Below are 24,678 nucleotides of genomic sequence, written 5' to 3' on the forward strand. Positions count from 1 at the left end.
ATGTCTATGCAAAAACCTATCCTCTTGTTCAGTCTGACATTTCCCATCACTGTTTCAAAACGCTCTACCAGATGCCCCAAGAAAACAACAAACGGTGCTAATATACGCTCGCGATGTGATGTAATACGATAAATCATAGTCTTAACCTTTGTCTCCATAATGAAATCCCAAATGGCCAGACAGTAATTCATCTGTTATGAGTCCTTAAAATACTTGTGTTTGGGACGCCGTGAGCACAAAATAGTGTACAGCGTACATTTTTAAATGTGTGTACTGTGGATATATGTGTATATGAATAAATAGTGCTCATAAACGGCTGTTGAAATAATATTCTCAAGTGAAAAGTGTAGAGGCTTAAACCTGGAAACAGCATTCCTTACAAGCGGACATTCAAAGAGTTGTCTGTTTATCTATATTTTGCTATTTTGCTTTTTATTCGTCAAACTTATTTTGGTGTTTGGCATTGCTGTACATTAGTGGAAAGATGGCAATAGTTATAAATTGGCATATCTATTTGCAGGAAGCATGTTTCATGAGTAATTGTGATCTTTTTGCTTCATATTTTTATTGCTGTTTATTTGATGTTTTGAATAGTGTGTTATTTTGTGAAATGTCAGTTAATTGAAAGGATAAATTTAGACTTTCACCCAATCTGGGCTGAACTTTGTTCATTCCAAAGCATAATATTTTTTTTAAATATATACATAATATACATAAAAAAAACATAATTTAAATATATATTTTTTCATAGCCTAGAAAGTGTCAGTCGTGTGTTGCTGAATTGCAAATCTAATTATTAGGAACAAAGAACCAGCAATAAAGAAATATTGGGCCTTATGTGATTTCGGTTGTGTGGCAGGGTCACAGACAGGAAGTGATTTTTTCTTTCCTTCAGTGTTTTGTTTTTCTGTGTCCTCTTTATTGTGTGGTTGCATGCACCACACAAGCAAAATCAAGATGAGGACCTCATCTCATATTTGCTAATGTCCAAACTTTGCTTTGTCAGCGGAAAAACTTCAGTCTCAAAAGTACGGCAATGAAACCTCAGAGATGCATAATTCTAACCCTGAAGTGTTTGGGGGAAGAACAGACTTGCTGATTTTGTTGAAATGAAGTAGGGCACAAGTATGTGCCAAACTGTGTTAGTCTTAGATGGCATTCATGTATTTGGTAATTATGATCTTATGTGTTAAATAGATGCCATGTGTTATGCATCAAGAGTGCAACAGAGATTGCCTGATTTTGCCACTTTACTTATCCACCCAGAATTCGTTCAGCTCTCATGTGAAATTATTTCAGGTTTAACGTATGCCTTGAAAAACCAAAATGTTTCTGTCAAATATAATATAGTTACAGTCATTACACTTATCACATTATCTATTTTAGCAATATCGCACAAGAAAGACTGCTGTCATTCTGGATGCAAGTATGAGGCCACAGGTTCATAGCTGTGCTGATATTTATGATTGTGGGTGTAAAATTCGTACTATATGCAATAGTGCAATAGATATAGAGTAACGAACATTTATTGGAAATTTTTGTCAAGTGTATATGAATGAAAAACCTTCCTAACCACAGAAAAATCGCACATGTTGCAGTTGGCAAATGAGGAATGGTTTGCAAGGCTGGCAGACAATGGCAGACATCTTTGCACATCTTAATGAACTGAGCATAATGCAAAGAAAAATTAGAATTTCCTAACTAGCACAGACAAATAGTATGGATTCAGATCAAAGCTTGCTACTTGGCGATAACATGTGGAAAGAGCCACTCTGTAAATGTTTACCCTTGTTCAAACTGGACATTCAGACAGCACTGAAGCATTTTGTGAGGTCATTTCTACCATTAAAAAAATGTCTCTTATTTCCCCTCAACTTCAAAGCCATTGACTGGGTAAGAGACACCTTTAATCTGAAATGGAAAATGGAAAAAGGAAATGGACTTTAAAGCAACATGAGCAGCTCACTAAATTGAGACATGGCTGTGGTTGGCCTAACGTTTGCCAGTTGCTGGTTAACTGAGTATCCAGTCATCACAGACAGAGCAATCTCAGTGTTGCTATCATTTTCCACAACCTGAGCTTTAAATTCTAGATTCTTACTTACATATGTCACAGTGCTGGTTGCAGAGGTTTATTGAGGATAAGATAAAAGACAATAAATAGGCTGTCTGCCAGTCACCGGCTGTCTAGGCGGACGCAGAACAGGACAATGAAACTGAAAAGGACTAGGCTGCAACCAGGCAGGGTGAAAGGCACAGGTTGCTGTCAGGAAGCACACACAGGAGATGATGAGCACTGACTCCACAGCACAGACTAGCAGACTTGGCACAGGATAACAGGTGATATCTTTTGTCTAATGCACACACACGGACGGAATTAGGTAAAGGTAACTCACAATGATGAGGTGTCTGTAACAGGCATGAATGAATAAACAATAAACCAACAAAGAGGAGAGAAGAAGACATGATCTAAATAGCAAGAAGATTAGGGCAAATGGGAAACAGGTGTGGGAAGATGAGCGAGGGCGCAAATGCAGATTCAGTTGTGCGAGAACGCACGTGAAGGAGAGGGAGAATGGAAACGCTGATATAGATCGTGTTAATCTGTGCGAGAGCGCACGTGCAGGAGAGGGAGAAGCGAAACAAGCTAAGGAATCAAACTTGACTCCAGACTCGTAAAGAACAAAAACAGAGAAAGGCTGACCAGGAGCTCTGTGTGTGGGTCATCAATTCCAGCCAGGATATCATCTTTGCGTTCATCGAAACAAGCTCACGTTTCAGATTAAATGTGAATAGCCTACTACTTTTGATGTGCCATTAAAACATGCCATTTAACTAGGGATAAGAGCTTAAGTGATGTTTTAATTTCTTTCGATTTTAAGGATTTTGGTGTTAGTGGTTAATGCTAAGATAATGCATTAGTAACTGTAAACTGTGGTTCAATCTATGCAATTTTGTTATGGGTAGAGAGTTATTTCATGAATAAAACTGAAGACAAGAAATGAAGTTTCAGGTCCACCTCAGAATCTAACCAAGATTCAATGTGTATCAGCTGATGAAACGACCATGGACAGACAGGAAAAGGTGTGTGATTTGTCAGACTCTGCACATTTCTCTCAGTTGCTTTGGCCTGTAAAGTCTTCAGACAGCATGCATGACCTCCTTTTTCTTGTCTTGTTCTGGTTAATTTCGCCACACGGTAAGCTACAACAGTAGTTTCCTCTTCATTTATGCATTTTAGTACATTTGTAACTAAAACTAATTGGTAAGACCATCAAAGTAGCATTTATGATAATGTTTAATTTTTCACAATTTGAAGTCTGAATCCCTTTGCAGCAATGGCGGGAACAGTTTATCAGTTTCCCCCGTCAGTGAAAGTAAACTCGGGGGATACAGTGACCATGCACTGCCAACTCAATGAGGTGCAGTCATTCTGTCACACAGTGGCCTGGGTCCGAGTAAATCCACTGAGTGGAATAATAGACATTCTGCAGGATGCAAACATCCCTCCTCAGACTAAAGATGAGGTGGAAAACCTAGCGTGTCAGGCTTCCATCTACAACGCAGCGGTACAGGATTCTGGGACATATTACTGCATCGCTACAGACCGTGAGCATATGTACCTTGGGAATGGCACAGCTGTCACTGTACATGGTACTGTATTAGAACATGGTGGTACTCAAGGTTTGTGTTGATAAGAAAGCTCAGGTTTTAATTATATAATTATGTTTCAATCCTTTTGTTAGTTTATCTCATTAAAATTGCATCTCTCTTTCTTCTTGCAGCTGACAGCACTGTTATGCCGTCTGTTGATATCAAGGCATTTACCAGCAGCAACAACCACGACTCTACAGTCACTCTTCAGTGTACAGTCGGGGGATCTGCTCCATCACAGGTCTTTGTGTACTGGCTCATAGGTAGTAGAAAAGAAAATGGACAAACCTTGGTCGTTTGGGAAGAAGGCGAAGAGAACTCTGTGAAAACTCAGAATAATTTAGCCATATCAGCTGAGGAGTGGAAGACTGAAGGACAGTGCACCTGTGTTGTGAAGTTTGGTGGATGGATGTTCAACGCAACTCTTCATCATTATGGTAAATAACTTTTCATAATCCATATCCTCACTAAATTAGCAAATGAAGGGTTTTGTTATCTGTCCAAAATATTGTATGATTTATTGACTAAACTGCTGTAAACATTTTTGATTCCTTTCTCACAATACGCAACATTTTCTTCTTTTCCTCAGATATTCAGGAGACTTGTTATCCTTTCATCGGTGTAACTAGATTTTTTGCACTTGTCGCTGCTCTTCTCTTTTTCATGACCTCATTAATTTTAGCAGGGCGCTTCTAAACCATAGATATTTTGTATGACATTCTGTGAACTGAAAAACATAAATATTTCTTGCATAAAGCTTGAATCAACTTTGCTTAGTTTGCATAGTTTTATTGTTAAATTGGCAGGTATACATACTATATTACAAAACAGCCTGCTGTATTAATGAAACTATAGAATAATTTTTTTCTTATGTTTATGTGAGTACATTTTATGCAAATGTGAGAAGTAAAATTAGTGAATGGGTGAGAATTGTCTGCATGTGAAAGATTAAATTTGAATAAAGGCCTACTGGAACTTGTAACAAACATTCTAATGTGCCAGCCGGTTTCTGCCACGCAGCTTTTCAGTTAGAATGCAATGTCAATAAGGTGAAAAATATCTTTACAAATATAGGCACGAAAATCATGAATTCCCTCACGAAAAAGAAGTTTATTCAAGTGTTCAATTAGTATACTTATTTTAAACTAAAAATAAGAAAGTATACAGTCTACATTTTATATACTTCTCAAAAATATACTTTATGTACTTCTCAGAAATATACTTAAAATTACACTTAAGTGTACTTGACAATGACTTATACTGAGAGAAAAGTCCAAGTATATTTGGCCTGTACTTGTACTCAATCTTTTGATCGAGATATACTTAAAAGTATAATTAAGTATTCACTTGGCTTGTAGTTAACTCTTTTGATCAAGTAGCCTATTAAATATACTTTCCTTTTATTACATAGTTTTTCATATACAGTCTTACGAAACTTACATTGTTTGAAAATATTGATTAGAGTATTGATATAAAACAGATATGTTTCTAATTCTGCACATTTGAATTTTTGTGTAGGCTAGTCCACTGGTAGTGTATAGGAATTTACTCTAATTCTACTTTTCCCCACCATTGACTGAATTTTCCAGCCATCCATGTTTTCACTGTTATAGGGGCGACACATCTTCTAATAAAGAATTTCCGGATCAAAACACAGGGGAAGAAGAAGCTGAAACAAGTGAAAGAAGAATGCTCACTCAAATGTAAAATAATGTGATCATCAAACATTAAAAAGCGTGTAAATCAAAACTTGTGAAGCTTTGGGGGGGTGGGGGTTGGACTCGATCTACTCCATCTGTGTTTTCAGCCTGGTCTCATTGTTAATACGTATTAATACGTAATTTTCAAAGATAGAAAACGTACGACTACGTTTTATACGTTTGGATAGATGCTGAAACGTATGATATGGACGTATCTGCAACAATTAAACATAACATTATTAAAACAGCTACAAAACGTTAAATATTTACGAATCTTTCATATCATTAAGATATCTGTATAATTGGCATTTTACCGTTTTATAGATCCCTTAACCCTGCTCCCAAACCTAAACATTACGTTACCCATTTTATACAGAATATAAAAAGGATAAAACGTACAGAGATGTGTAGGGAAATGGCAATTTTATTAACAATATAGCATTAAAAGATTTTTTTAGCAGTTAATCCTACTCCTACCCCTAAACCTACCCATAACAATTTCTTAAAACTACATAGGCTACAATTATGAAGAAAAACAATATACGTGTAATCACAATAATTTATTTATTACGAAAATGTCAAAACCGGTACCAAAAGTCATTCACATGACGATGTGTTGCAGTCACAGTCCTCTCTTTCAGTATATAATAGTTTTGAATGAGGTATAGAGCAGAATTTAAGTTATTAAACCATGAAAATGTTAATCCGGCTTCGCTCTGTGTGAAGGCACGCGCGCTTCTCCATTTCAAATGTAGTAGTTTACCGACTGAAATACGGCATGTCGCAATCTGTGGCGAGAGCCAATCAGGCGGGTAATACATCAACCGGATGTTGAAGCCGGCCGCGTGCCGCCATCTTGTAGCAGAACTTCACTTGCGTTAGCATTTCCATTGACTCCCATTCAATTTGGCGTCACTTTGACAGCGAATAACTTTACATCTGAGGCGTTTAAAGACATTTTGCCTAAAAACCTCTTTAAATGTCTTTAATTGCTCATTGTTGCAGTTGGACTGACACTTTCAGACATTTTGGCATGTCTTGTCATCTGATTCTGCTTGGCAGCTATATTTGAATTTGAATTCATCACGAGTGCGGGATTTGACAGTTACGAACTGGCTGCGCTGCTGTGATAGCCTGTGAAATGGAGATGAAGATCACTCACTGGATAAAGGGCTGAATTTGGATCTCTTTCTTGCAAACGTATGGATTCTAAAGATTTGGATTATATCAAGCTAATAAAATTGATGTATTTTGTGAATTTATGTTGGGTTTTGGTGTATTATTGTTCTAATCGAGAAAATGCATTTTGTGTCTCATTGTAAATAAACTAAATATTACAAAATGGTTAAACGATTAAATAAGGTATTTTTAAGGTTTTAAAGTGTATTCTTGTTTAACTGCATATGGCTAATCCTCCGAACGAGTTTGCAGCAGAAAGCACGAACAGAGCGAAATGTTATTAGCATATTTCTTGAGTAAACTGCATTTAATAAATGTGACTGAAAACGTAGGCAAATTGATAAGACATTTGCATGCAATAGAGTCAAAACATTAATGCCACGACTTTAATATACGTGGGTAGAGTTGTTCATACGTAAATAATTTACGTCTTTGTACTGTTAATACGTAAATATGTTACGTTTTAGTGCTGTAAATACGTCAGTATTATATGTTTCTGTGTGTATAAAACGTAAGTAAATGTACGTATGGTAGAATTTTACACTTTACGTAAAAATACACGTATTCTCATGAGATCACGTTGGTGTTTTGCTCATCGTTCTGAATCTGATCAAGGCGTATAGTCTTTGACAAAAATTTGATTTTCTCAACTTCTTTGTTTAAAATGTTGCCTTTCTTTATCAAACTTACCGACATTCAAGTGTTGATAAAAAAGGATGCATGAAGCTAAAAATAGCCTATATGTTTTTAAAATTAGAGTACAGTTAATGGTATTTTTCAAGTCTAAAAATAATAGGCCTATCTACATTTGAACAGTAGTATACTGCAAGTGCAAAAATAATATATAAATAGTGAACTATAAGTATAATGTTATGTTCACTTGAAAACTAAACTAAAGCTTAAACTAAACTAGTAGTTTACGGAGAGTACTTGTATTAAAATAGTAAACTACTACTCATAAGTTCACTTGTTGTAGTACAGATGCATTACAAATGAGAAACCTAGTTGTGTAGCCTACTTAAAGTTTACTACTGTTACACTTGTAGTACACTTATATACTAAAAGTGGGCAATTTAGTCCCAAGCAGTATTGAAATAGTACACTTTTACAAGTTCACTACTAGTACACATTGATATTAGTATACTTACTACTTAAAGTATACTTAAAATACTTGAACATTACTCAAGTATACTTCATAAAATTAACTTGAAGTATACTTCTTTTTCGTAAGGGTTATGAATAGTGATGTACTTGTTTGACCAAGAAAATGCAATAAGGCAGAAAGTAAAGAAATTACAAATACAAATGTGTTCAGATACATCACATTTGATAAGAAAAAAAATGTTTTTTTTTTTTGTTTTGTTTTTTGCCATTGATACTAATGTCTCCCTGTATACTGTCCATGCATGTCCAAATGCTATACAAATCATTTATCAATTATCTGTTTATTAAAATTAAATCTAAAAATACGGATTTTATTGTAGCAAATTCACCAATGAAATTTTGACCAGAGTGGTGCTACTGATTAATGTAGAAATACACAAATGTTTCATTATCCTTCTTTATACCCAATATGTTTTATGTTTAATTATCCTTTACATTAAATATCCTATATGCTTTATTATCCTATTCTAAATGTAGAACACCGGGAAATCTAGCAGGATTACTGCTATTGTAGTAGCTGCAGTAGTAGAACTGGGCTGTGGCGGCTGAAACAATGGATCTCAGTCACCAGCGCTTAGAACTCGTGAAGGGCCCTCGTGTGGTGAACACAAGGAATTGACCAACACGGATGTTTTTAACTTTGGGCGCTCCCTCATGTCGGCTAGTAGGCCTACAATAGTGACATACGCTGAATTTAAGAAAGAAAGTATTCCATGCATTTAACAACAAGTGAAACAGCCAAGACATTATGATTTCAATAAAAGAAATCCAATAAAAACTAAATGAATACATTATTTGGGATTTTGTTAGAATTGTATGTCATGAATTTATTATTGTTATCATCATCGTCATCATCAATGTCGTCATTATTATTATTATTAGTAGTAGTAGTAATGAACTATTTTAGACAAACTTTCTCTGCACAATATTTGATTGGCTCGAGTGCTACATGCATGGTCGATGTGATTGGGATCTTTGAATGAGGGAGTTTTGAACACTAGGCTACAGGACGGCTTCGGAACTATTAAAAATAGCGCACAAATCATATGTTGCTACTCTCTCACTCACTTTACGAGGCTGCTCGGAAGCCTCAGAATTCTTTTTAGATCGCAGTTCTTTCCCAGTGTATATGGAGGAGGGAAGGAATTTGAATGCAACTTTGGACCGCCTTATGCCTCCACACAGGTGGGTTTATTAGGCTATATTATGGTAAATGTGTCTCTTCGTAATATTTAAATACAAATATATGCCAAGTTTGGGAGTACAAGGAGGCCAATCCTTGTACTCTTTTATGCTTTTCATAAGATTTGACTACTACAACTATTCTGACAATATACCTATCAACAGTATTTGTACCAACAGTATATATTTCCATGGTTTTAAAGGTAGGGTTAGGGTTTTGGGTAGGTTTGAAGTTTAGTAAATCGTCACACCATGTCATAGGCCTACCACATAAACATAATGCTCACATTATGGTGGTTGGTCCCTGTCCAAATGTGCAACATTTTTACACACATCACACTGTCGTACTACATTTGACAGCTTCCTCTGTGCATCATGAAGCATGAAAGAATAACTGTTTTAAATTTATTTTGATGAATTACTGGTCAATCTGTAAATGTGCCAACTCAGTGACCATGCACATTTGCTGTAATTCTGAATAATAGTTTAAGTTTTTTTAAATCATAAGTTTATTACGGTATTTGCTGTTCATACTGTCATAATGCGTATGCTTACATTAAATGTTGTTGGTTTTGTGTGGTGTTAGTCATACAGTACATTTTGCAACCTGCCCACTTGTCACCATATTCCACTTAAAGGGGTCCTATCCCTTTTACAAAGTATGGATTTTGTTTTTGAGGTGTAATAGAATAGGCTTTCATGCTTGATTGTTCAAAAAACACATCATTTTTCTCGTATTTTACATTATCACAGCACCTCTCTCACCAGTCTGGCTCGAACGCGCCATACAGTTCCTGTTCCAAGCCCTTCCTTACGAAATACAAAATGTGCTGTGATTGGTTAGCTGCCCCAGTGTGCTGGGATTGGCCCCGCTTATCGTGTCTTCGGGAAATGCCCTTTCATGACATCAAGTTCTGCTCTGGTGGAAATATTAAGGATGGCAAACGAGAGCTTACAAAAGCTACAGTAAACACTAAATCAACACTAATGTTGGCTAGAAGGCAAGCGGAGCCAAACAACTTTGCCCTTTGTTTACATTATAGCAACAACATAAAACTTATAATTGGAACTGTTAATAGAGAACGCAACTACAAATAATAAGACATACTAACAAGTTGCGATCCACAAACAACAGGTTGTCCCAACAAAGTAGGAACTGCTCCATTTCAGTTGAAGCTTTTGTGCGTAGCCTGCATTGTACTCTCTTAGGTTCTGGAAGCTGTACTCCGTAAAATGTGCCACAGATAAACGTTGGGGTTACAATGTTCAGGAACAGTGTTTAAAACAAATTTTAACCATAGGTTCGTCAGCCTTAGGAAGGTCAAACAAATGAGTTTTGGAAAAGGGGTTGAAAAAACAGCGTCTCACATAGCAGCAGCTCAACCAGGCCTCGCACATTTTTATTTTTTATTTTTTTTGCTTATTCCGTGGGCGGGGATTATTTAAATGAGTACCATAAATCCTGAAGAAAAACACATAGTCCTAAAGAGTCGTTCGTTGTAGTTCTACCAGTAAGACTCGGGAGATAGAATGATGTAAACAAAGCATTAATTTATTGACAGCCCAGCAAGCAATTATTTATAAAGTTCTTTGGCGTAGGCCCCATCCGTATAGTGCGTAATCCGAGGGTAGCGGATCTGTATTTCCTGCCTGAAGACGAAGGCAGGGGCGCAGCCGACCCCCCGGGAGGTATAGGACAGGACCATCCTGGTGGTGGTGGGGAGGATGGAGTAAATTGTTTGCGTCAGCGTCTGCGAACTCAAACATTTGTAAGTACCGATCTTTTATACAGCAAGTACAATTGGATAGATGTTAAGGTAATAACTTTGAAAAGCACTTTGAATTGCCATTGTTTATGAAATGTGCTATATAAATAAACTTGCCTTGCCATGTGAAGGTAATAAGTGACGTAGTAATTGAGTCTTCCTGGCAGAACTTATGCTAAAGCTTAATTTCTTGGAAAGTGAATTCTGTGAAATATCTCCCTTTGGAGTGGACTTTGAGCTTTGCAACCTTGCAGATCTTTGTTATGCTCAAACAGTAACATTACACACTACTAACTAAAGATGAAAAAGTGAAAACGCATAATAGGACTCCTTTAAGTGCACACCGATTGTGTGATGCAATAATTTGTAATGAGGATTTGCATGTTATAACATTTTGTTTTATTTTGGTGATAACTCTCACACTCACTGTGCTGTTTGCTTGTTGCATTTCTTGTCAAATGTAACTTCTGCAGTACTTTAGAAGAGAACACCGTAAGCTATGCTGATTTTCCTGCCGAGGGAAGTGGGTGAGAGGGCCAAGGTTCAAGAGTCACGGTTCGCTACTGAAGAGTCATATTCAGTACAAGAAAATGAATTAGGTATTGAGGAGTAATAGCAAGTTGTCATGAGAATGTCAGAAAGTCTCAGATTCGTTGATCTTACTTTTAGAGATTATGAATAATGTTGTTCAGTGAAGTTTAATTCCTTCAAGCTTTGGCAATTTTCAAATATATCATGTGTTTAAATGATGCAGAGATTAACTGCAAAATACAAAACAAGCCCCATGGTCTCTATATTTCAAGTTTTCCTAAACCATATAAAAGCTTTGAACAGAGTGAAATATGAGTCCTTATTCACTGAAAATCTTTAGCTCTCAAATATAACTTGTGCATGTGCATATTCAAAAGAGGTTCCTCAAGAATCTTTGCACAAAAATAAAAGTTGCCTTCCTAACAAAGGATTCAATGGCAGAGGGCAATTTCTGTTCCTAATACATAAAAGTGTAATTCCAGCTTTTAAAAAGTAAAAATATCTTTATTTGGAACCAAGAGGAGACATAATCAAACAATAATACAGATCATTGTTATAATTTTGATTTAACAACTACTCTATAGAAGGATGTAAATTTCAATATTAATAATTAACTTTCATTTCAATGGCATACTCCAACATTCCTTTGCATTTCTTTCATTAACACTGATCTCCATTGATACCCTGGAACAAAGAACAGATTATCTGAATAAATAAATTGTTGTGATAACACTTGTCTGCCTGTTAAATTTTTCTTCATAACTTTACAGTTTTAAGAAATGTCTATGGGTAAATTTAGGGGTAGGAGTAAGATTAGGATTATTTTAATGCTATATTATTACTAAAATTGTCATTTCCCTACACATCTCTGTCCATTTAGTTTTATTCTATATATATTCTGTATAAAATGGGTATGTTTAGGTTTGGGAGTAGGGTCAAGGGAAATTATACAGATATCTTTATGAAATGAAAGATTTGTAAATATTTAACGTTTTGTAGCTGTAAAATGAATGTTGCAGATACGTTCTTATTATACATTTCAGCATCTATCCAAACGTACAAAAAAGTATGTTTTGTGTTTTTGAAAATTACGTATTAATATCTACATATTAACAATGAGACCAGGCTGCAAGTCTACAGTCAAAAAGTACATACAAATAGAAAATACATACATTTTCTTTTTACCTTTATTTTTTCTTGTTGGACTTGTTCTGTACAAAATTCATGGGATCCACTGGATAAAACTAGACAAAAAATAAGAAGTTTAATATATCTACACCAAACCTATTCTTAACTGTACTTGAAAAATCATTTTGACTCTTCAGGTTAAAGTATTAAGTATTTTTTGTCAAGATTTTAAATGTTACGTTTTCACAAATTCACTAACAACCATTCAAATGGAATAACGAACAATAATAATATCTGTATATATAAATATCAGTAATTCTATCTATAATTATTAGATTATACCATGCTTACCATTACAGATGAAATGTCTGCAGTCGCTTCACTCTGTTTACCTGTTAAGGGTAAATGCAATATATTTAATAAAAAGATACATTCAATGCTATTGTGTGTTATGATGAAGCCACTGGCAGATTTAATGCACTAGAAGATGACTACATGTTTATAACATATGCACTGAATTGCATACAGTACAGTTTACAGTAGAATACTTTTTGAGTGATAGGCACACAAACTTCAGAAAAAACGTGTTTATATTATGGCTCTCAGACTGGTATATTTAATGCAATTGTGTTTATGAAAAAAACAATTAGATACATTCAAGTTTCAACATTGTTGTTCAGATATTCCTCTTTAAAAGAAAAAAAGTATCAGCTGTATGCAAAGTGACCCACATTTGTTTTTTGACGACTGAAAAAGTGGACAATTTACCAATTTACTCATAGAGCAGCATTAAGATCTCCATCGAACCATATAGGGCCTTTATAATGAAGATACCAAAATAAATATTTCTTAAAAACCTTTAAGAGGTTTCTTTAATACCTCTTGAGTTAGACTCATGCAAGCTTGGAGCAAAAAAAACACAAGAAGTGCTTTTTCCCATTTTTGAACTTTCACTGTTGGCATATAATGTAACAAAGATTGCTAAAGTCAACTTATAGACCTACCAATCTCTGTTTAAAAATAAAATAATTATACTGCCATAAAGTAATTTTTACCAGCCTGTAACAGTGGATTACTCAGTAAAAATACATCCATGACATTTAATATTTTGGCTTTCATTTATGTTTGTCTTTAGAAATATTAACAAAATAAAAATTTTGAGCCGGGGAAGTTTCCGAAATTTGGTTGATTCGACACGGACTGAACCTTTAGCTATTAACATGATCTAAGAATGAACAATACTTTTACAGCATTTATTAATCTTAGTTAATGTGAATTTCAACATTGAACTAACATGAACAAACAATGAACAACTGTATTTTAACATTAACAAAGACTAATAAATACTGTAACAAATGTATTGCTCATTGTTAGTTCATGTTAATTAATACATTAACTAACCTATTGTAAAGTGTTACCAATAATTTGTAAGTAACCCATGTTTTTTTAGTTATTTATTTGTTTTTTCACATTTCAGTTTTTTATAATTTTTCTTCTTCTGAGAATTATGTACTTTTACCACAGATTACATACAGACTAGATAAAAACATATGAATATTGGTAATAATTTCCTCAGATATGCTGATTTAAGTATGTTAGTTATAATATTTGTAAATTATTAATTTGTTAAAAAAATTAAACGGGTATCCAGATTGATTTAAATCTTTACCTTGGCATAAACAAATAGAGAAGATCACAGCCATAGCCAGGAATGCTGCCCCAAAGCCACAGTACAGAGGCCAGAAGGATTGAGCACTTTGAAACAGTCCTGAAAGATTAACCATCACAATTATATTCATAATTAATATTTATCATGTAATGTTCTATAGTGGAGACCGAGGTTACATTTTTTGGAATTCTTTATATCGACCTATGTGTCTTGCTTGAATTTATGAAAATGTATTATTTTGTTCACATAATAGAGATTCAATTTTAATTTGTAGAACAGAATTATTAAACTTGTTCTTCTTATAAGGGCTATTCTAATCATTTTTAATCACTTCATCAAGGTTTTGATATATGTTAACACACACAAAACCACTGCCAAAGAAAAGAGAGAGAAAAAAACATTTGTGTAAATGACCTCTTGAATCTAGACAACCTTTGGTCACACTTTATTTTTTAAGGTGTCCTTGTTACAGTGTAATTCTTCAATTATTCAAGTTATAGTTATTAACTATATAATTAGGGTTAGGGTTAAGGTTTGGTTTGGGGTTAGTTGCATGTAACTATGCATAATTGACTATTATTACTGTAGTCTACATGTTAAATGTATTACAGGGACACTGTAAATAAAGTGTTACCCAACCTTTTAGTGCGACTAATCTAGTCTCCGATTTATTAAAAAACAGAGAATAAAACGGGGAAACATCACATAATGTTTGTCCTGATGTTTCTCTGAGACTTTTATCAATTATACGCACCGTATCGCTTCAGAGTTGTGGACATGTTCTTGCCATTATATTCAGCAAAGCATTGGATTTCATCGGTTTCTGCCCACTCATCTGCAGAAATAGAGAGATGAGCACGTGTGAATTCTGTGGCTGAATCAGTGGAGTTTGTCCAGGCGGATTCGGCCCATCCAACATGCTCTTTCTCTCCAATCCTCCAGAACACCTGCACTTGAGACGGGACAACTCCGGTCACCAGACACTGCAGCGGTACCGATGATGAGCCAGTTTCTGGTGGTGAGTATAAGATGGATAGTTCTGGTTCCACAACAGAGCGATCTACAACACATATCATCACGTTAAAACATTATCTGATATAGTGACCGTGACCCATAGAAAAGTTGATGAGATCTAACCCCAGATTTACCTATTACGATCACCCTGCTTCCACTGCCGATAATAGCCATTGAGTTATGCAGGCCAATGCAGTAGTACAAACCTGAATCATTCTGTGATACATCTGTTAAAGTAAAAACGCAAGTTTTAACATCATGTTGAGGTAAATCGGACTGAGAGCCAGACCTCGCCGGTGTGAGTTTACCAGTCCGTAGGTTCAGCTTTTGCAATGTTACAGCACTATAGCAGTAAGAAACTCTATGCTCAAATGTACATCTTAATTGTACAGTGTCACCAACTGAGACGTGTGTGAGGTCCGGTGACTGAGCCAGGAGGAATGAGTAAGTAGCTGAAAACAGGAGAATAAAAGTTTAAAACGAATATTCAACATGATGAAATATTAATGAGCTGAGATAAATGTGATGACATTCTTAACTTGCATAAAAAACTTACTTTGTAAAGCTGAAATGCAAAAACATAAAACCCCACAGCACATCCATGTACTCATGTTAACGGTTTCAAGGCTCTGATGCACCTTTAACGGTCACAATCTTAATGCCAAAAGATGCCAGATACATTTTTACTTGCAAAAAGGTTAAAAATAACCCCTCACCAGTGGGTGGACCTTCCTAGCATTTAGAAAAGCAGTTGCAAAGCATACACTGATAAACTAGATCTCTTTATGGTGCAAATTACACTCTTAGAACGTATAAGGTAACTTATTATACAGGTAATAATGCTTTTAATCAAAAAAGCTGCAAAGTAACACTTATACTGTGTGTGTGTACCTAATGAAAAACAAGCAGTCTATTTCAACGTATCATCTTTATTGGATTAGTTTTATCAGGGTTAGTTAGTTTTTGTTTCTCTGTGTAGCAATCTATGCAAGCTGAGAATTTGTTCTTGTCTGTTAACTACTCTTTTTGACAGTCTGCTGTCATTGTTTTTATCTAACTACATGGTGTGAGATGAAAAGAGCAGTATGGTGTAAGAACGGCCACACCTTCGCTCACAAGCTGACAATACCGTTTCTCCACACTGCGCTTCAGATAGCTATACATATGTGGAATGTCACGCTAGAAAATATACTGAATGAATTATGTAACGTCATGTTAAAATATTCAGTTCACATTTATTTGTATAGCACTTTTCACAATACATATCGTTTCAAAGCAGCTTTACAGAAAATGCATGTCTATATTACAATTTAGAGTGATTTGTTATGAGGTGACTAAGGCAGAAATAAATTTCTTATTGAAGTAAAGAATACATGTTGTTAACAAATGATTAAGATATATGAAGTTTTTAACAACAATAGTTTAAAAAAAATAGTTAACACAAATATGAATATTAAAAATGCTCCAATCTTGCATGGCTTTCTTTCTTCAGTGGAACCTCATATGGATAAAACAGTTGAAATATTTGAAATATCTTCTTTTGTGTTGCACAGCAGAAAGTCAGTCATTCGGAAGGGCATGAGAGAAAGAGTAAATGATGTTTGGGTGCCCTTACAAAAAAGTTTATTCAAGTGTGCTATTAGACATATTCTTGAACTCAACTCAGTCTGCATGTACAGATATTCATACAACAAAATATTCTGGGGGCCATGGCATTTTTGTGAAAATTATCAAAAAAATACTGGCGCTGGATAGCAAATAAAAAAAAATGCTGGTGAGGAAAGAGTTAAAAATACAGTTGAAGGTACATTTCAAGTGTAAAAATTAATACTTAAAAAAGAACAGTAGTATACTTATAGTTAACTGTATTATTTTTGCACTTTAAGTATGATGTTAAGTTATACCTATAAGTTCACTTGTAGTATAGTTGCAGTCCAAATGAAAAACTATTTGTAAACTAGTACTCAAAGTTTACTGTTACACTTAAAGTATACTTTTATACACTAAAAAGTGGGCCAATTTAGTTCCAAGTAGTATTCAAATAGTACACTTACAAGTATACATATTACATGAAGTTTCCTTAATTAAATTTCAAATAAATTTTATGAACTTGAACTTGAAGTATACCTATTTTTTTGTAAGAGTGCACTATCCCCTTAAGCTTGACATTTTACCAAGTAAAATGGACAAAATAAAAGTATACTCCATTAATAGTGTGAAATCAGAAATACAAAAATGTAATGCAATTTCTTAATTCAGAGTTTGCATTATATGATCTGTAAATCTGCATAATGCAAAAGAGGAAAACAAATGTTGCTGATGTAATATTCACAACTTTGCTCTCTAATCTGTTATTATTAAGTATTATATTACAAAATATATTCACAGTGATTTAATACAGATTTGCAGTCTAATTTTATTTATCCTCAGACCAAGTTAATATGGTAATTTCGGTCATGTAGGGATGACAAATGAGAACATTATGTATAAATACAAAGGTGTAAGGTCCAACATAAACAGTTTCAAATCAAGGCATAAGTTATGTCAGTGGAGTTGCTGCAAAAATGGACAGTGTGCTATAGTGCAGGTGTGCAGTTCATCTCATCTAACATCCTGTTATGTAGCTTATGTCTAACCGCAAGCACTTTACTGAGAGTATGAAGGCTACAACAAGAGGCCATACAATTGTCTTTTTACATGCAGTGTGGTTTTTCAAACCATCACAGGAAAATTATGCATACATTATGAACACAATCTCACGGGCTCATGTTTTACTTTGCAAAAAAGCTATAGAATTACAAAAGACTACAGAATTGGTGCCACTCTCCGAATATTCATGTCCTTATTTTTAATAGCAGGATGCCATTAAGGTTGTATTTTGAATCAGCCTATTTTCCTTTAGGACAAATATAACTCGCATAACATGAACTACTCTGGAAAGTGGTCTAGATAGTGTGATGGTCTACAAAGAGGCATGATTTAACCCAATTTCAAGAGGACAGATTTTTATTAGGGGGAAAAAAAGTAAAAAAACAAAACAAAACTTAAAATAACTGAAATACATACAGGGAAATCTACATTTCCTAACTAATAAATATTCATGATTATTTAACAAGAACAGGTCATCTGATTGTATTAAGACAATATGTTTAATTTTCTAACTTTTATGTCAGTCATTTTTAACATACTCCAACATGTCCTTCTCCACTATAGCACCCTAAAAAAAGAAAGAAAGAAAGAAAATCTCAAGGCCACGTGAGAATGATCCTTACAAGGGTTACTATTTGCTGTTGCACATAATTCATATAAAATTTTCTTTACCTTTATTCTTTTGGTGGACTCGTGTCCTGTCCGTGACGGATGAGATCCCCAGAGAAACACTGGACAAAATGTTAAGATCATAAAATATAGTTATTTAAAGTTAGTACAATTTTTGTTTGGTAAAAAGTTTGCAAAAGCATAGAAAGTAAAATATTTTGCTGTTCAAGGTTACGTGCAGAGCCGGATTAACGCAAAGGCAAACTAGGCACGTGCCTAGGGCCCGATTGGCGGGATGGGGCCCAGACAGAGGGACAAAAAAAAAAAAAATAATATAATGTAAAAATATCCTATCTACAATTTATTTCAATATTTATTAATTAACTAAAAATAGTGACGATGTTTATCTTCACCATAGACTGTTACATTACTGCAGTTAAACCAATTAATGTGTCCGTTACAAAGCGGGTGCCGGCTTCTGAAAGTATGTGTAACGAACGCATCCATCAGGTGCTGCGAGGCAAAAGCCTAAGCACACAAAGAAGCACAGCTCAAAATGCAGGTGTGTGAGTTGTCGTCATCTATTTTGGAGTGATTGCAATGTATTCTAAATATAAACTTGTCCTGTAGATCAGCGTCATTTCTGTAAAAATCATTCACCGCTTTATTACGAGTTTAAAAGAGCGCGAGCGTCATTAACGTGCCCAGACGCGACGCTTTGAATTTGCGCGTACAATGAATGAATAACATCGCGTCGGGAGCTGACTAGTAAAAAAGCTACAAAATTAAAAGACAAGGCGTCTGTATTCTAAGTTAAAAAGCCAACACACTACAACATTTTTAAATGTTTCAAATAAAGGATCTCATGGGTCTATCTTCTAAATTCTGCTGATGATTAGATTATACCCTGACATTACGCCAATAATATCAGTTTATACATTTTCTTCTGCTCAGTAGCGATCGTGTCTTTCTCTTCCACTTGATTTGTGTATAGCATATTTAAAGTAGCAATGCGATATAAAAGCACTTATGCTCATTTACTGAAGTGGGATTCTGGAACTGTGAATAAATTGAATAAAACAGCAAAATAACAACAACAACAATAACATCTTCATTAAACAAAAAAGAGATTACCTTAGATAAAGTTTGATTAATATGTACATACAGTAGGCTACCGGTAAAAGTCTGGACCCATTACTATTTTTAATGTTTTTTGAAAGAAGTTTATTATAATGCTCTACAAGCCTGCATTTATTTGATCAAAAATACAGAAAAAAAACAGGAATATTCAGCAAGGATGTGTTAAATATATAAAAAATGATAGTGAAGACTTTTTTAAAACAACTTTTTAATAATCAAAAATCCTGAAAAAAAGTATCACAGATTATAAAATAAATATTAAGCACCCTTTCTAACATTTGATAATAAATCAGAATGATCACTTGACACTAAATTCAGCTTTGCATCACAGAAATATAAAGTATAGTAAAATAGAAAACCATTATTTAAAATTTTAATAATATTTCACTATATTATTTTTCTGTATTTTTGATCAAATAAATCCAGGCTTGATGAGCATAAGAGACTTCTTTCAAAAACATTAAAAATAGTAATGTGTCCAAACTTATGTACTGTGTAAGTAAAAATATACTGCTTTTAAAATTAAATGTTGTATAAATAAAAAGGTTAGGAATCATATTTGTTTCAAGTGTTTTTTTTATTGGGGGTGGGGGGCCTCCAACATGAATTTTGCCTAGGGCCTCCTAATGTCTAGAACCGGCTCTGGTTACGTGGTTTACTGGTCAAAAAACACAAGATAAGGAGTAGAAACTGAAGACACTAAAAAGACTTCATAAAGTTCCATCACAACCTTTCTTTCTTATTGATTAAAGTTTGGTCATTAAACATACATTTTTAACTGCTCAGTGCCACAATTGATCTTTTAAAGAATCTGCACAGCTATTTTCCATTCCACGACATTCATAGTGACCACATCTGCCAAGCTCCAATAAAACTTTACCACTATAACAAATAAGCGCACACACATAATGTCAAAGGAGTTACGGGCAAAAACAGAAGAACTTACCATAACAGATGAACTCTCTTCTCTCAGTGTGTTCTGTTTGCCTGTTAAAGGGTAAATACATTTTTTTGTGATAAACAAAAATAAAACATTTTGTGTTTGCAGGTTTTTTTGTCTTGACTCTTATTATTTTACAGCTATTATTGCATATATTATATATTAGAATACAGCATACCACATTATAGTTGTAGGTTGGAAAGGAAACATTACCATATGAAATTTTGCGGTGGGCATCTTTTCTTGTGAGCCTAAAAAAAATGAAATAAATAAATAAAAAACAACGTTTGGTTTAGTTACTTCAATTACAATCATAAAATAGACTTTTTGAAGTTTATAGGGTAGAAGTTGAAATACTGACCCTCTGGTTTTTTTGTTCGCCGACATATCTGAGAATTTAATGGAAAGAAATCACGAATATATTATAAAAAAAGCCACAATGTCTCATATACCGAACTATTAAGGACATATATATTTAAACATACTCTAAATCAGAAGCACCAAATTCTCACCTCGGTACAATCCTACAGACATAATGACTGTTAGAAGTATGGTAAGCAGCGCTGCCACGCAGCCGGTGTACAGAAGCCAGGAGTAGATTGGTTGGGTTCCTGAAATATAGCAATGAGCAGAGTAATTAAACTAGATATAGATATGCCTACAGGTTAATTAATAACTAGAAGCAAAATGCAGTGGGCAGTGTTCTGTATCTAGGCCTACTGTAAATGGTTATCATCATTTGTTTACATTGTTTTTCACTTTTACTCGAGTTTTCAGAGTTCCAATGCAACTTTCCTCTACAGAAATTACATTTTAAAAAATCAACTTGAATAAAATCAATTTAGTCAGTTGACGTTTTTAAACTTAAAAAAAAAAATGTCTGGACAATAATAGGTGTACACCTGTTATTTTTCCTGATATGTTTCTCTGAGACTTTTATCATTTGGGCTATACGCACCGTATCTCTTCAGAGTTTTGGACATGTTCTTGCCATTATATTCAGCAAAGCATTGGATTTCATCGGTTTCTGCCCACTCATCTGCAGAAATAGAGAGATGAGCACGCGTGAATTCTGTGGCTGAATCAGTGGAGTTTGTCCAGGCGGATTCGGCCCATCCAACATGCTCTTTCTCTCCAATCCTCCAGAACACCTGCACTTGAGACGGGACAACTCCGGTCACCAGACACTGCAGCGGTACCGATGATGAGCCAGTTTCTGGTGGTGAGTATAAGATGGATAGTTCTGGTTCCACAACAGAGCGATCTATAACACATATCATCACGTCAAAACATTATCTGATATAGTGACCGTGACCCATAGAAAAGTTCATGAGATTTAACCCCAGATTTACCTATTATGATCACCCTGCTTCCACTGCCGATAATAGCCATTGAGTTATGCAGGCCAATGCAGTAGTACAAACCTGAATCATTCTGTGATACATCTGTTAAAGTAAAAACGCAAGTTTTAACATCATGTTGAGGTAAATCGGACTGAGAGCCAGACCTCGCCGGTGTGAGTTTACCAGTCCGTAGGTTCAGCTTTTGCAATGTTACAGCACTATAGCAGTAAGAAACTCTATGCTCAAATGTACATCTTAATTGTACAGTGTCACCAACTGAGACGTGTGTGAGGTCCGGTGACTGAGCCAGGAGGAATGAGTAAGTAGCTGAAAACGAGAGAGTAAAAAAAATCTTAATTATTATGACTAGAATATCAAATTAAACTTACTCTTTAAAATTAAACTTACTCTTTAAAATGAATGAGGTGAGATACTTAAAACAGAATGTTCTCAACTGAAATTTCAGGCAAAAATGTCAAATAACTTACTGTGTGAAGCGAACACGCAGAGACATGACAGTATCCAACAATGTGTCGAGGTGCTCATGTCTGCAGTTCCAAAGATCTGAAAGAATGTTAGATGTATACCACTTTTAACTAGCCTAAATACGGCAATCTTACAATCAAACGCCACCCAGTTTGATGGAAAATGGCCTGCAAGGAGAAATCAAAGAAGAAAGAAAGAAGTCCTCAGTGGGTGGACCTTTATTGCCTATACATCACTTGTGCAAAAGATACACCAAGACTGTAGTTGGAAAGACATGTTTACATTGTGCATTACAGTTTTCCCAGTGGTCTGCATCCCTCAAAGGTCCTAAATAATCAGTCAACTAGTTAGAAAACATGTTGCCAAGATAAAATAGCATTTTACTTCTTGCATTTACTTTGGTGTTTCAGGAAATAGGGCCATGGGACCATATCACTTTTCTTAGGCCTCCTGGAACAGAGCTTCTCAAACCTGTTTGGGACTCCCACCATTGCACATTTTGGAAGTCTCCCTTATCAGACACACCCAAGTAAAGCTGATGAGTTCAGTCAGGTGTGTTAGATGAGATAGACATACAAAATGTGTAGGTGGGGAGGTGGGGGGGGGGGTGAGATGGGGGTCTGAGAAGCACTGTCTTAACAATAACTGCTTAATGCAGTTCTTGGTCTAACTTGGAAATAAACTTAGTCAATGTGTCAGTCCACAGAGGCCTGCCACTATTCATTCCTGATGTTTTAGATGCCAATACATGAGGCCTAAAAGGAAGTTGCGCTGATGTGGTATTGCTAACATAGACACATAGACAAGAGCTCAGGTTGGATTTCTTGCAACTATTACATATTGGTGTGGCTTAGTCTGTATTGCTTTGATTTTGATTTTTATCCTGAAAGGTCAACAGAATGAGCAGGTGTTCTTTTTGTCGGTTGACTCTACTGCGTCTGACAGTCTGCTGTTATTCTGGATGCTGTTACTTGTTTTGATCTAACCTCACGGGTTTGAGATGAAAAGAGCAGTATGGCGAGAGAACAACGACCAATGCTGAACGCCCACGCCTTCTCTCGCAAACTGAGTCTAAAACATCTCCCCACACTGCACTTCAAATACCTATGTCATATGTGCAACGTCATGTTAAAATTCCATTCTATAAATATCAAATATATTTCTTTACATAGAAAAAAAATCATTAAATTATACTAAAAACAAATATTTTTATTATGCCTGTGTCCTGAGTTTAGTGATATGAAAAAATAAAAAATAGAAAACATTTGTCAGGGAGAAACTTTCTGAATGTTGATTTTATCAACAATAAGTGAATTACCAAACAATACGGATTTTTACAAACCAGCTTGTTAAGTAATTTAAGTCTATAAATAAGTAAATATACAAATAAAAAATGGATCCATATATCACACTAGCCTATAATAATTATGTGTCTATATTTATGGTCAAAAATGCATGTTCATATCATAACACCAGCAGTTTAGTTATTTAGAATTTATAGGGATGGGAGTACATGTATTAAAGTGATTATGTTTGCTCCATTTTATTAGGGTAAATATTTTGTTTTATAAAAATAAATGTAAAATGTTTTATATCAGTGTTGTTGTAATGCCATTGGGTCACTGTGAATGGACAGCCGTATGTGAAAGTAAGCAGGTTCAGTTTCATGAGACCCTCGTGTAACATCCTGCTGTGTACAGCACCTCTTTACTTTGGTCTAACCACACGTGTTCAGATGACAGCAGAAAGGCTACAGCAGAAGGCCCACGCATTGTCTTGTTGGGATGCAGTGTGGTTTTTCAACCCCTCACAAAAGTATAGCATACATATTCACAAAATCTCAAACATAAAATCTCAGATATATTTTGATTAATAAGTGTTAACATTGTTACCAGCTTATTTTAACAACTTTTTTTTTCTTTTTTGCTAAGAAAGAAAGAAAAAGTGAAATGTTTAGGGGTTATTGTTCATTTTTGTTTCAGCCTATTTCTTGACACTGCTTCACACACATCAGCCTGGTCTCATTGTTAATATGTATTAGTAGCCTACGTAATTTTCAAAGATAGAAAACATACTTTTTTGTAGGCCTACGTTTGGATTTATGCTGAAACGTATAATACTGAGTACACCAACTTAAACACGGCATGTCGCAATCTGTGACGAAGCATGCGAGAGCCAATGAGCGTTTGATATCACTGCCGTAATACATGTCGTAACGCTTCGGGCGCAATTTTTGAATTTGAATTTGAATTTCTTTTACTGCCTGTCTATGAGATTTGAATTCACCACGAGCGCGGGATTTGACGTTTAAGACGTTGAAGATCACTGGATAAAGGGCTGAATTTGGATCTGTTTCTTGCAAACAATGTATGGATTCTAAAGATTTGGATTAATGCACATCAAGCTAATAAAATTGATGTCTTTTGTGAATTTATGTTGTGTTTCAGTGTATTATGGGTCTATAGGAGAAAACGTTTTTTTGTGTCTCAGGGTAAATAAACCAAATATTACAAAATGGTTAAAC

The 24,678-nt window shown here is 35.0% G+C and overlaps 2 protein-coding genes across 5 annotated transcripts; both read right to left on the reverse strand.

Moving 5' to 3' along the window:
* Nucleotides 1–10,411: 10,411 nt before the first annotated feature.
* LOC308697203 (uncharacterized protein) lies at nt 10,412–15,650 on the reverse strand. Of its 3 annotated transcripts, none has more exons than XM_081376349.1 (7): nt 15,544–15,650; nt 15,122–15,439; nt 14,728–15,033; nt 13,974–14,072; nt 12,656–12,696; nt 12,362–12,420; nt 10,412–10,630 (listed from the first exon to the last, which is right to left on the reverse strand). In XM_081376349.1, exons 1-6 carry the CDS (start codon nt 15,596–15,598, stop codon nt 12,364–12,366), a joined length of 876 nt encoding a protein of 291 aa, XP_081232475.1. In that variant the 5' UTR covers nt 15,599–15,650; the 3' UTR covers nt 10,412–10,630; nt 12,362–12,363. The 3 variants fall into 3 exon arrangements, with proteins under 3 accessions (XP_081232475.1, XP_081232474.1, XP_081232473.1); XM_081376348.1 differs by having other exon boundaries at nt 10,412–10,637; XM_081376347.1 differs by lacking the exon at nt 10,412–10,630 and adding an exon at nt 11,664–11,860.
* A 2,328-nt stretch (nt 15,651–17,978) lies between these two features.
* On the reverse strand, nt 17,979–24,305 carry LOC308697961 (uncharacterized protein). Of its 2 annotated transcripts, XM_081377698.1 has the most exons (11): nt 24,230–24,305; nt 22,157–22,321; nt 21,921–21,995; nt 21,678–21,770; nt 21,284–21,589; nt 20,838–20,936; nt 20,687–20,714; nt 20,539–20,576; nt 20,332–20,372; nt 18,309–18,367; nt 17,979–18,204 (listed from the first exon to the last, which is right to left on the reverse strand). In XM_081377698.1, the coding sequence occupies exons 2-10, from the start codon at nt 22,212–22,214 to the stop codon at nt 18,311–18,313; spliced, it is 795 nt and encodes a 264-aa protein (XP_081233824.1). In that variant the 5' UTR covers nt 22,215–22,321; nt 24,230–24,305; the 3' UTR covers nt 17,979–18,204; nt 18,309–18,310. The 2 variants fall into 2 exon arrangements, with proteins under 2 accessions (XP_081233824.1, XP_081233823.1); XM_081377697.1 differs by lacking the exon at nt 24,230–24,305 and having other exon boundaries at nt 21,678–21,995; nt 22,157–22,315.
* Between the last annotated feature and the right edge of the window lie 373 nt (nt 24,306–24,678).

Source organism: Scardinius erythrophthalmus (assembly GCF_964197995.2).
Source record: "Scardinius erythrophthalmus genome assembly, chromosome: 10".
Taxonomy (NCBI): Eukaryota; Metazoa; Chordata; class Actinopteri; order Cypriniformes; family Leuciscidae; genus Scardinius; species Scardinius erythrophthalmus.